The 12,706-nt window shown below is 51.6% G+C and overlaps 1 protein-coding gene across 3 annotated transcripts; it reads left to right on the top strand.

The window, feature by feature from the left end:
• Nucleotides 1-1,618: 1,618 nt before the first annotated feature.
• On the top strand, nucleotides 1,619-12,390 carry ATP1B4 (ATPase Na+/K+ transporting family member beta 4). Of its 3 annotated transcripts, none has more exons than XM_083884389.1 (9): nucleotides 1,619-1,645; nucleotides 2,077-2,139; nucleotides 4,748-4,910; nucleotides 7,538-7,666; nucleotides 9,022-9,126; nucleotides 9,995-10,191; nucleotides 10,825-10,881; nucleotides 11,544-11,639; nucleotides 12,176-12,390. In XM_083884389.1, exons 3-9 carry the CDS (start codon nucleotides 4,811-4,813, stop codon nucleotides 12,335-12,337), a joined length of 846 nt encoding a protein of 281 aa, XP_083740515.1. In that variant the 5' UTR covers nucleotides 1,619-1,645; nucleotides 2,077-2,139; nucleotides 4,748-4,810; the 3' UTR covers nucleotides 12,338-12,390. The 3 variants fall into 3 exon arrangements, with proteins under 3 accessions (XP_083740515.1, XP_083740514.1, XP_083740513.1); XM_083884388.1 differs by lacking the exon at nucleotides 1,619-1,645 and adding an exon at nucleotides 1,681-1,834; XM_083884387.1 differs by lacking the exon at nucleotides 1,619-1,645 and adding an exon at nucleotides 1,881-1,988.
• Nucleotides 12,391-12,706: the final 316 nt, after the last annotated feature.

Genomic DNA, 12,706 nt, shown 5'->3' with positions numbered 1-12,706 from the left:
AGGAGACAAGGTCTCATCTCCCTCCTCCATCCCCTCCTGTGCACAGGGTTTGCCTGTTCCCGGGGAGCTGTTGGTGCCCTACAATTGCCATGTTAAATCCCTGCATCCCCATTCCTCCTCCCGACCTTCTTTCCCCAACGGCGCCAGCCTGGCAGGAGATCCAGCTGTGGCCCAGCTGTGCGCACAGCTGCCGGCGTGCCCTCCTGCCGGCGGGCTGGCTGCGGGCAGGCACCGGGACCGGTACCGGTACCGGGAGAGCGGCAGCCCCGGCCAGCTCTGCCCAGCCCGGGGCAGCTGCCAAAGCTCTTTGTTTCCCGCAGCGCCCATTTATTAGCACAGCCGGTGAGCGGCTTTTAGCCATGCCCAGGAGAGCGAAGGGAAAAATGGTGCTTTTCCAGCTGAGACGGATGTAAAACCTGTGAGTGAAATAGAAATGAAAGCCAGCTTTGAGATGTGATCATGGCAGGCAGGAAAAAGGTGATTAGCTGGAGATGGGTTAAAAGACAGGAAAACAAGACTCAAGAATGTTGCCTTTCCACTCTGCCAAAGGCATCAGGTAGAAAACAGGTAAGAAATGTGGCTTTTAGAGTTTAGAATATAAAATGACACGGTAATGTAGTGGTTCTTATAGGCTGCATGCAAAGTTTGAAGGTTTTGTATCTTGCACGGGTTGGTCACTGTAAATTAGAATATTCAACACAAAAAGAGATATAATGGATTGTAACAAGGTGATCCCTCTCTTACCCTCTTACTCTCTTACCCTCTTGGCTCTCTTACCTCGCTTGGTCTCTCTTACCTCTCTCCCCCCTCTCCCTCTCTCGCTCCTGTTTTCTCCCCACGTTTTTCCCGGCTCTTATCCCATTTCTACCCCTTAGCTCTCTTCTATCTCTCTCTCCCCCCTTTCTCTCTTTAGGGCTTTGCTTCAGCTGAGGCTGGTGGCTGAAGGCAGGCCCTCTTTACCCACGATCCTTGTAATAATAAAGCCACGAACATCTCAGGTCTGCAAAGTTCCTTGTCCCTGCCATCCACGGAAATTTCTACACCCGTCCCTTCGGGCAAAGCCCCAGCCTGGGGCAAGGCAGCTTTTCCTCACCCCTGAACAGGGCCAGGAAAGGAAGGGTCACCGGTGCCACTGAAAATGGGCCAAGAGAAGGAGCAGGTGGACCGTGCCGAGCTCAGGCTGGGGACAGACAGACGTGTAAACCGAGCCCCGGTGCTCCTCGAGAGCTGCAAGCACACAGCCAGGGACGCACCATCATCCATCATCCATCGCACCGCTGGAGCTCTGCCAGCAGCAGGACTCCAGCACACACCCCAGGTGCCCCAGTGCATCATCTCATGCCTGTAATTCACTAATGGAAAAAAATTCGACACTCCCCATCCCCGATCTCCAGGGTGTCACAGCAAGGTGTGCCCCTGGATTTTTTCTGAGAGCCTGTGGGTAGCTCCTAAACCTAAAGAAATGGGCGCTGTGAACTCCTGGGAGCTGTCTCTGTTCGCGGGGATAAATATAGACCTGCCTGCCTGCCCCTCTCACCAGCCCTTTCACCGCAAAAGAGGTTTCGCAATCATTAACCCCGGCCCCGCTGTGACTGACAAGCACACATTGACCGACATTTCTCGCCATCGGAAACCCCAGCGATGTGTTAGTGTTTATTAACAGCCACACGGTCTCCTAGAGGAAAAGCCTGGCTTCCCCATGTAGGGCTTTGGCCGGCAGGGATGGGAACTCAAATACGAGGCAGAATGCAGCGAGGGTAGTGCAAAGGGTACCCGATGCCAGAGGACTCAAAGATAGGATTGTGCTGAGTTAAGCTTACCCCCTTTTAGGAAGGCAAGTTATTTTTTGATCCACTCCTGGACAGTTCTGCAGGGTAGGGAGGGAAAGCAGCGTTCTCCCCAGAGTCTTGGCATAGGGTTTTAGGGGTGTTTTAGGGGTGCTGTAGGGCTGGCAGTGTAGAGCAGTGCTGGGGAGTCCCTGAGAGCCTGTGAGTCTCTGAGAGCCAGGAATGACACTGGCACAGGGGGCCACTGCTGCTGTGCCAACACTCACTTTTTTTATGTTTCCCACCCAAGAATAACAGGAACACCAGCACCAGTGGCACTGAGGGCCAGCTCAGGAGCCCCAGCCAGAAGGTGGTGAGTATTTTGGGGGGTGCCAGCCTCATTTCACAAAGTGAGGTGGGAGCTGCTGCAAGGACCTGCTTCGTGGCTGACAAATTTATAACTCCTGCTTTGCTTTAGGAAATGCTGCTTTGTCCCTTAGACAAAGCACTTTGTATGGGGGGCTGGTGCGGGGGAAAGGGCAGTGGCAGCTCTGGCCAGTGGTGCTGGGTGGTGAGGGGGACTGGAAGGGACAGGAACACCTGGGCAGGGTGACCCTTTGCATACCTGTATTTCGGCAGGAGGAATCCAACACTGAGAGCTGAACTGGTCTGAGGTGAGAATGGGGGAAAGCTCCCCCAGGACACTCACAACAGTCAGCACAGAATTGTTTTGCCATAGTTGAACCCCAGATTTTCTTCTCAATCTGTCACAGCAGGCAGAGACTCAAGGCTGTCCAGTGTCCCAACATATCCTGCCATGGCTCTGCCTTCTCCCTGCCCCACTGCACTCCTGTCCCAGTCCCTGCCACTCCTGCTCCTTGTCCAGGTGCAAGGGGCTGTTCCAAAACCATCTCTGTCCTTGGCTGTGAAGATAAACCACCTGTGCTTCATTCCAGACCTGACCTAGCTCTGTGGCTGGGAGATATCTGCCAGGGACCTGGTACTGGGATCATCCCATCCTGCCCATCTGCCCCACAGAGACCCACGGGGTGAGCCTGGGTCTTCCTCAGCCTCCCCAGGCTGCCATGGAGCCCTCGTGGCCTTTCCCAGCTGGTAGGATAGGACCCTTAACCAAAGGAAGGGTCACACAGCATAGAGCCAGGGGAGCTGGAAAGTTCTCTCCTTGCAAAAGCCTCCTTCAGTTCCCATGGTGGGGGAGGTTGTCCCCATATCCCCCAGCTCTAAGCACTGGTAGCAGCTTCTGAGTGTGGGCTCTTGCTGCCTCCAGCAGAAGTTTGTATGAAATTCAGAGGGCTTTCCTCAATGCAGCACTAAGCACCAGTGTGGAGTTCATCCGGGCAGTCCCCCCTACTCTGGCACTCTGAGGAAATGTTTCCAAAACATCTGCTAGTAGCTCTTTTATTTAATGGGGAGAGTGGGAAGAAGAACACCTCCTCCTCCTCCCCCTCTTCATCAGTCACTTATTCCCTTGCCAGTGTCCTGGCAGGGTACAGTTCCCATACCTTGTCCCTGCTGGTGACTCGTGCTGGGGCTGCTGCTTCCCGGCTCCAAAATCTGCTGCTTTCATCAGCCTGTACCCTGTACACCCTGCACCTCAGGCCATTGCAGGAGCTGCCTCAGGCAGGGCTCCAGCCCGGGGTGTGGGACCTGTGCCAAACACTGCCTTGGCCCTACAGGCAGCTCTGGGTGTTTTCTGGCAGCAGCACCCTAGTGATGCAGGAGTGCTCCCAGAAAAGCCCCACGGGGGCCTTCCTTATTCAGAGCCTATCAGGGCAGTCAGTGGGATGGGGATGTTTTACAAACCCCGCTCTGCCCAGGCTCCCCAAGGGACACATTCAGGCTTTGGAGTCATTCTCCCCCTATTCTCGCTGTTTTGCAGTATTTGTGTGTCTGAACAGAGTTTAATTTCTTGCCCCCAACTCAAAGGAGTTTCTAAGGCAATGCTTTTGCCAAGCCACGTCCCGGCTCCCCTGGGGCAACCCACGGTTTGCAAATTCTTATCAGAGAGTCCCGGCTCCAAGAGGTGCCCGCGGCCGGCAGGTTTCCGTGACCCTGGGTGGAGACAGGCAGGTGCAGGGCAGCTGTGGATCCACGCCTGGAGCAGGCACAGCAGCCTCGGGGAGCCGTGGCTCTGACGCAGCCCGGAGCGGCTGAACCCCGCAGCAGCAGCCTTTGCATTAAAATGCGGGGAGGTGATGAACCCATCCAGATCACAGCATCGCCCTTCTCTCCTCGGCGGTGCCCGGCCCAGCCCTGCCCTGCCCCGAGCTGAAAACAAGGTCAGCACCTTCTCCCACCAGGTTTTTGGAGACCTGCCCGGATTCAAGGGGAATGAAGGACGGCTTCCGTGTCACAGGTGACTCTTGCCCAGGCACAGGTACAGAGAGGTTTGTGTTCCTGAGCTCTGGACAAACAACTTTTCACCTCTTAGGCAAAACACAAACTCTTGCAACCTGGGGAGATGCTTTTCCCTGGAACTCGGTGTAATCAAAAAAGTAACAACACGCAGGAATTTCTTCAAAGACTGAACACTTGCTCAGATGCCAAGAAAAACAAGCTGGTTGATCTCTTAAATGCTGCTGCCTGCTATCATCTGTGGCAGCACAGAGAATGTGAACTCAGAGATGTTGCAGAAGTGTGGGAACAGTCCCAGTGTCCCAAGATCACAGGTTTTATTTGGTCATGTTCATGCAGGTGGAAAAAGATGAGTTTCTGTAAATGCCAGCACAAGCAGACAGTACCCAGTGTGACAGCAGTGACGTGCATGTCATGGAAAAAGGGATGCTGGGTTCTAAGTGAGCTTAAGTTGGAACAGCCAAAACTGCCTCTCTTTAACTCAAGAGTGATGATGGGAAAATGGAAATTTGAAACATTTCCAGATATTAAGTGCTTTTGCATTTATTTTTGGCCAATGAGAAGTTCAGCTTGCCTGTGGGGGTTGTGTTCTGCAACTCTTCCAGGAAAAAAAGCACGAGGAGAAGGTCCAGGATCCTGACAGAGAGAAGGACGAGCCTAAGGCAGACATGGGGAGCAAAACCTGGGCAGACCTGGCTGCAGAGATGAAGATATTCTTGTGGAACCCGGAGGAGAGAACATGCCTGGGGAGAACAGCCAAGAGCTGGGGTAGGTCCTTGCTCAAGCCCCACTTTCGGGGATTGTTGCCTTTTCTGCTTCACAATGAATTCACTTGCCTGTGGTAGCTTGGACTGGCCACCCCTGCCCATTTCTTTAGTGTTAATGTTTCTAACTAGTGCAATAAATAACTGCTGAGGAGGACAAGCAGAAAACCATGTAAAAGTTACCCTTGTTCTGGAGATTAATGTTGACAGAGAATGTGAAAGCGAAGATTTCAGGCAGCCCAGACCATATCCCAGAAAGAAGTTTAGAGCCTGAGCAAGCATGAGAGCTGCAGGTTAGTCTGTGCACCCCTGCTGCCACCAGCACTCCTGCCCCTGCCTGTGTAAGCCAGGGACCCCTGGGACAGTGGCTTTAGCACCCTCGGGTTGGTGGGGGAGGAGTGCCCGGGCTCTGGGGCAGGTGTTTTGTGGAGGGTGCACACCATGGGGCAGGGCAGCCCTCCCTGCCTGCATGAGCCCTGGTTCTAGACAGGGAAGGGAAGGGCTGGTCAGCACTGTCACCCCACAGCTTTCCTGGTAGTGACAAAGTACCCACAGTGCTGTCAGAGCTGGTGGACTGGGATGTGCCAGCTCTGATGGTTCTGAGTGCCCTGTCTACTTTATCCACATGTGGCCTTCAAAAATTATTGCTGGAGGTGTCCCGGGTGGTTAAGAGCAGCCTGTGGGGTGAGCACTGCTGCAGGCTTGGTCCAAAACCAAGATGCCACAAGCACATGCAGTGCCACCCACCTTTGCAGCTCTCTTCTGCCAGAACACTGTTCCCTTGCCAGAGTGAAAATCCCTGCCTGACCCAGAGCCACCTGCACATCCATCAGTGTAAGGCTGCGAACCACCAGGAGCTGCTGCTTGGTGTTTGCAGCCCTTGGCCAGCACTGGCAGGGCACCACGAGCCCTACAGCCCTGCCACGCCCCTGCCAAGAGCTCTGGGTCTCCTGCAAAGCCTGTGGTGACAGCTGGGAGAAACAGAGGAAGCTGCCCACCAGCACCAGAGTAGTCTGAAAACCTGCAAATGTGAGTCTGGGACAGACCTGATGTTCATGTTTGCACTCCTGTGCCCTTTGCTGGCCACAGAGGCAGAGCAGTTTTTGTGCTTCTCTGCTGGATGGGAAGGCATAGACTAGTGTGGGAGCAGTAGGATGACAGTCCTTAGTGATGTAGGTTTGGTTTTCTGGAGGCTCTTCCAGGTCCTGGGAAGATCCTTGTGAGAGGATTTGCTCAGTCTGGTGTGGAGGTGACTGTGGCAGGCTACTGCTGGCAGTGCTGGCAGCACTGGGGTGGGTGCAGCATCCTCCTGTCCTCCCTGGGATCACTGTGCTCTGCTCTGTGACCCTGCTGCCCATGAACATACATGCCCTTGGTGCACGCACACGTGCTCACATGTCTCTACATGGGGCCAGGAGAAGCTATGATGAAAATCAAAATTTATTTTGAAGTGAGAGCATTTGGAGATGAGTGGAGCGGAACTTTCCCACTCTCAGCTCATGGGTGGGAAGGAGGGAATTTGTCCAGCCTAGGGCTGCACCCCTGTGCTGGCTCTAAAGGTGTCCCCTGGGTTGGGGGCTTCAGGGGACTTGCACTCACCAAATGCAGGGAGACAACTGGCCCACAAGGTGATCCCTGGGAAAGGCTTTCACCCCCCTCTCTGCTGGTGACAACATTCCCTGCTGCACTGCAGGAAACACAAAAATGGGAACAGAAGTGGGAAAAGGTCTCAACAAGCATCAATTTGGTGCTCCAGCAGCAGCTCCAGCTCTATAAAGCTCGTGCAGAAACACCATCCAGCATCACTGTGGCAGGGCTGGAAATGAGCCCTTCTATGCCACCAGCAGCAGTGATGGATGGTCCCATCTGCCCCAGCTTAGCCCTCAGCAGGACACAGCCCCACAGTGGTTCCCAGCATGGTGGCCCTGGCAGAAGCACGGCAGGAGTGCACATCTGTGTTCCCAGGGCTCCCTCCAAGCTGCCGGAACGTTTCTCCTGGGAAATATTTGGGTTAGGGCTTCGCTTTGCTTTCTGAGCTGCTGGGTTTTATTCATAGGCTGTGGCCTCTTGAGACATCCTCAGCATTCAGCCTGGTCCAGAGGAAAAACAAACCCATTCTCTGAATGTCTGGGCTATGAAACAGTCAGTGGTGCTGCAGCTCTGGGTGATGCTGTTTGCTCAGGCCCAGCACCAGGGTCCCTCCCATGTAGGGGACAGGAACCAGGGCAGGAGCATTGCCCCAGAGCCCCATCAGGAGTTTGGCTGGAGCCACTGGGTACCATGCCAGAAGAAGGTTGGAAAGGCAGGGGGGAATGTTGGGTCCATCTGTCGGAGAGAACTCAGGCAGAGATGAACACACACACCTGGTCCTGATCCAGCTCTGGGAAGGGCCATGCAGCAAAAGGGACACAGAACCAAACAGCAGCTACTCTGGCCCTGAAGCAGCTGACAGTCCTGCACCCGGAAACACCAGAGTCTGTGTGCAGGGCTGGGGGTGCAAGCTCCCACCTCACCACGGACTCAGAGCTGCAGAGGACGCCGTGCTGAGCACGTCTGTGCATCCCTGCGGGACACATCCCACGGGATGTGCTCTGGTTGCCTTAACAGCGACGTGCCTGTGTCTTTTTGCAGGCTTGATCTTACTGTTTTACTTCATTTTCTACACGTGCCTGGCGGGAATGTTTGCCTTTTGCCTGTATGTGATGCTACTCACGCTGAGCCCCTACACGCCCAGGTTCCGTGACCGAGTGTCTCCACCAGGTATGTACCCCCAGCCAGCCTGGCCTTGGGCACCTCTGCCCACCAATGTCCTACCAAAATGGCATGGCTAGGACCTCAGGAAAAGCCCTGCTGGAGCTGTGCACTCCTACAGTCACCCAGCCCTCCCTAACACAGGGTGTTTTCACCTCAGGGCACTGGCAGAGCTGCAGGTCCTCTGCAGAGGATCAGACACCTTAAAAAGCCCCATGAGAAGCATTCACTCTTATGACACTAATTATTATTCTAATTGCACAGTTTTTGTTATCATTATTCTCAAGGTAAAAGCTAAGTTTGGTATTTCATAGGTAATGCTGATGCATTTCAGCTGCTGGCCCTTTATACCCCATGCCTTCAAAATAAAATACAATTCAAGAGTAGCTTTTATGTATTATTATTCGGGGGAGTTCTGGCAAGAGAATGTTCAGAAAATCCTTTCCTTATGTCAGACACGTAATTTTCCCAGTGTTTTTGTGTTGGTGGGAGACAGAAGGGCCCCTTGCCCTGCTCCTTGTGTGGAACTGCCCCACACAGCTGGGAACACAGGGGACCTGCAGCCCCTCTGTGCAACCCCAAGCCCATCACTAACCCACAACACTACTGAGGTTCTTTGTATCTCCCATGTTTCTTGGATATTTTGATGTGTACGGGGTGAAATGAAGGTGAAGGATCAGTGGGTGGAGGAGGGAGTTGACTTGTGAGCTGGTGCTGCCAATCTCACACCTGTGCCCAGCCCAAGTCCAGTCACAATGTTTTCCCTCCAGTCTCCAAAGCCCCGGCTGTTTGAGTGGAACTTCCATCAGGAATGGGGAGCTACCATGGCATAGAATATGCCTAGGCAGGACCTCTGAAGTTGTCAACCCCAAGTTAGCAGAGTGAGTCACATCCTGGATCAAGCAAGGAGAAAGCTCTCAGTGTAAGATTCCACAGGTTTATCCCGGAGAAAACATCCAGGGAGAGAGAGCAGTGATAATGGGGATGCAGGGTCATTTTAAAAAGGAGTGGCACAAGGGGTGGGTACCATACACTAACCAATAACCATTCAGCAGAGGAGGATCGCAGGGAGTGGTTCACAGGATTATGCCAAATGAGGGGATACAAAGAGAGGGTACAAAGCCAAAGAGCCAACAGGGTGTCGAGGAGAACAGAACTTTCTAGAACAAGGGGAAAGACTCAATCATTGATTGACAGGTGAAAGAGAGAACAAACCTGGGACAGCACCAATCCTGAGGAACTAATAGGGAGATCAGGGACAAACCATTGGGGAAAAAACAACAATGCACCAGCCCCTGCAACACACAGCCCATGCCCATGGCTGGTCCACCTACACTTGCTTTATCAGGGTCTGTCTCCTTCAGGAGTGATGATCAGACCGTACTTGAATGGGTTCACCATTGCCTTCAATGTCTCCCAGCCCAACACATGGCAGCCCTACGTGGACAGCATGCACCACTTCCTAGCAGGTGAGGTTGTTTTTCTCCATGGATACATGCAAGCCCTGCAGGGGTCTCCTTCCGAGGTAATTTTTTCTCACAGGCTTACCAAAACTCAACCACATTAATGAGCTCTATAAAGAAGAAAGAGCAAATACAAGGTCACAAGTTCTAATGCCTATGGTCTGTTTTTCAAACAGCATATAGGGGAGGTAGAGCAAACCTTCAGCACCAAATTGCATGTTTAAAATTAGAATAACTGCAGTATGATAACAATAAAATTCTGCATTAAGTCCTCTGTAGTCTGGGAGACAATTCTTCCAGAAATGCACTGCTCAAAAGAAGAGTATTAGTTACACAAAGTGGATCTACACAGCCTAAGGATTTCGTGTGGTCACCTTTCTCAGAAATATCACCATGCTTCAGGTATATGAACAGACCTGGTAATGTAAAGTGGTTCTTTTAAGCTTCAAAAAGGCTGAAGAGTATATGGCTTAAAAAGAGTATATGGCTTAAAAGATTTAGAATAGGTCAAAAAGTTTGTAAAAGATACAAAATAAAGCAAACTACATCAACCTTTCTGATTTTTTTGAAGGGTTCTATTTCCAATTAAACATACACTGCCTTTACATCCTCTGGCTCAACATTCTGGTTTCAAATATGTTTTTGGTTACATATCCATATTTTTACGTTATTCCTGGCTCTCCTGGAAATGGAATTGTTAAAAATCCAAAAGCCACATCTGGAAAGGGAGGCTCACAAGGTCAAGGGAGCTTCTGTGGGAGGGAACTTTGCCTTTCCAGGTATGACTTCCTAACACCCTTGACATACTGTCCTCTGAGAGTTTGGGTCTGTGCAGATCTCAGGGCATTTTAACAAATCTCTTGGTCCTCACCAGCTTATGATGACAAAGTCCAGGAGGAGAAGAATATTGAGTGTGTCCCAGGGCAGTACTTCATCCAAGGGGGAAGTGACAGTGAGGAGAAGAAGGCCTGCCAGTTCAAGCGCTCGCTGCTGCAGAACTGCTCTGGCATTGAGGACCCAACCTTTGGCTACTCGAAAGGCCAGCCCTGCATCCTGCTGAAGATGAACCGGGTACAGAGAAAGATGCTTGCTTAAATCCCTTCCTTTGGGGCATCCCAGTGCCATGAAGATCATAAACAGACTGAAACTCCTTCACTTCTCAGGCCCAGGGAAAAAGGGAGTTAGAATTCCCAAACCTGCTGGCCGTATCTGATAGAAAACATTAAAAAAAACCCACTATAAAACTTGCTCCATTTGATTTGCTGAGGCCTTAGTGCTTGGAGGATCTTCTGTGAGGCCCTTCTTCATTAGGAACTAAGCTTTAGTGGAAGACCCCAGGTGCTTTACAATGGGAGCTTTCTTAGAATTTAATTTAATCGAAGTTTAATAGCAGGTGGTTCATTGCTCACTGCTGAGAAAATAAGCATGGGAGAGTGTGAACTGTGTGGGGAAGAGGCTGTGTTACTCTGTCCAGGGAATCTGGACTCTGTGTTTTCTGCTTTGCCCCTGTTCTCAGGCAGCAATCTGGCACTCACCTGTGGGCAGGTTGCTCTGTGTGGAGTGGCAGACCCTGCTGCAGGGACAAACAGCTCCTGTCTTGAGCAATGTTTCTGGCACCCAGGAAGGTTTAAGCCCCGCAGAAGGGAGGCAGCACGTGCTTGGCACTGCATTTCATACAAGCATGGGTGTTTTTTGCTTTTGCAGATCATAGGCTACCGCCCTGGTGCCGGAGTCCCCGTGAGTGTGGACTGCAAAGTGCAGGTACTGCTTTCCTCTGTGCTCAGCAGCGTGGTGGCTACAAGGCCAGATGTCTCCTCCTGAGGGACTTCAGCACAATTTGTCCTCATTTTCGCCCCAAAACTCCACAGGACCAGTGCTGCCCATGTGTCTGGGCACAACTGGAGGCCAGTCTGCTGACAGTGAAACTGGTCCCAGTCTCCTGCTTCCCGTGTTGCTCCTGCAACCTCACGGGCACCCCCATACTCAGCCCCTGGGGCAGCCTGTGGGCCTAGGTGCCAGGTCCCAGCTAGAGCTCAGTGGGAAGATGTAGGAACTGCTCATATCCATCTCCAGCTGCTCTGCAGCATCCTCAGTCCTGGGGGCACCCTGCAAGCCAACAGCAGTGGGGCGAAGGAGAGGCTCCCACTGCCTAGGGAGCTGCTGGATCACATCCTAACAGAGCAAAAGTGCAGCAGGGAACCAACAGGCAGCAAACTGTAACCCTGTCCGTGCCTCCATAGCTCCACTCTTCCCTGGCTGGAAGCAGGGTGGTCACTGGGTTCACAGCAAACACAGCACAGCTGGGCTCAGCCAGGTTCTGGCAAGGGACATTTGCTCTGAGACAAGCCCTGAAGAGAGCTGTATTTTGTGTTCCATATCCTGTGTGTGTGTGTGTGTGCCTCTGTTTTTTTTTCTGATCACAGAAAGGCAATGAGAGTTACCTCAGGTCGGTGGACTTCTACCCTGGGAATGGGACGTTTGACCTCATGTATTATCCCTACTACGGCAAGTTCACCCACGTGAGTAAGGGTCTGGCATCTCTGTTATGCTTCCTTGGAAACGGGAGGGCAAAAGCTGCTGCACAGATGTGCTTTGAGGCTATTTTGGGCAGATGTGGGCAGGATGGAGGTCATGGACACTGGGATTACAGCGCCTTGTTTTTGTGTCTGACAAAGTGTGTGTATGTATGTGTGTGTTTAACAGTGTGTGAATGTGTAACTGTGTGTGTAAGGGTGTGTGTAAGTCTGTGAGTGTATCAGAGTGGGCATGAGTGGGTGTGTGTGGTTTTTAGGACAGCATAAAGCATTTAAAAATCCCATGCTCTGGTGGTGTCCTGGGCAATGACCCCAAGAGGCAATGAATAGTGATCCCATCTTGCTAAGACACAGACACAGAAAGGCTCAGCATGCTGAGAGACCCTGATGGACATCAGGCAGACACTCTCAGGTGCCTGGAACCTTGAACCATTTACAAATTATTTCATTGAACATAAAAGCCCTGCCTGCTTTCCTGCTCCCTCAAAAATTACACTTAAACCTATCTCCCTTCTTTCCAGGTCAACTACACCTCCCCACTGGTGGCCATGCACTTTACAGATGTGCAGAGGAATTACTTGGTCCCCATTCAGTGCCGCCTGAATGGGAAAGGAATTATCAACGACCTCAACAGTGACCGCTTCCTGGGCCGGATCATCTTCACACTCAACATTGGGAAGTAGCCCCTGCCCACACCAGGCACTTAGATTAAGTCAAATCAGAGGCTTTTACCTTTTTAAAACATCAAGCCAGCACTTTTTTTCTGCTAGGAAAAGGCACATGGAGATTATTGTTAATTTATTTTTGTTCATAGTTAGGAAACCAATGGAGCATGTTAGCTACAATGGAATGTGGATCCATATTTTTCTTCTTCTGATGTAAATCATTATTTAATTAATGATTTACATGAAATGATTTAATGAAAATTAAAAAGTTTTCCTCTGGGGATAGAACCTGCAAAGGATTCCACTTTTTGATTGAAAAAAAAAAAATCTCTGGTATGCAAATGCTATTTTCATAAGATCTTTAATGAGTGATCCCTCTGGAATGCA

This window comes from Zosterops lateralis, assembly GCF_965231275.1.
Source record: "Zosterops lateralis genome assembly, chromosome: Z".
In the NCBI taxonomy this organism is placed as follows: domain Eukaryota; kingdom Metazoa; phylum Chordata; class Aves; order Passeriformes; family Zosteropidae; genus Zosterops; species Zosterops lateralis.
This window is presented reverse-complemented; position numbering and strand designations above follow the sequence as displayed.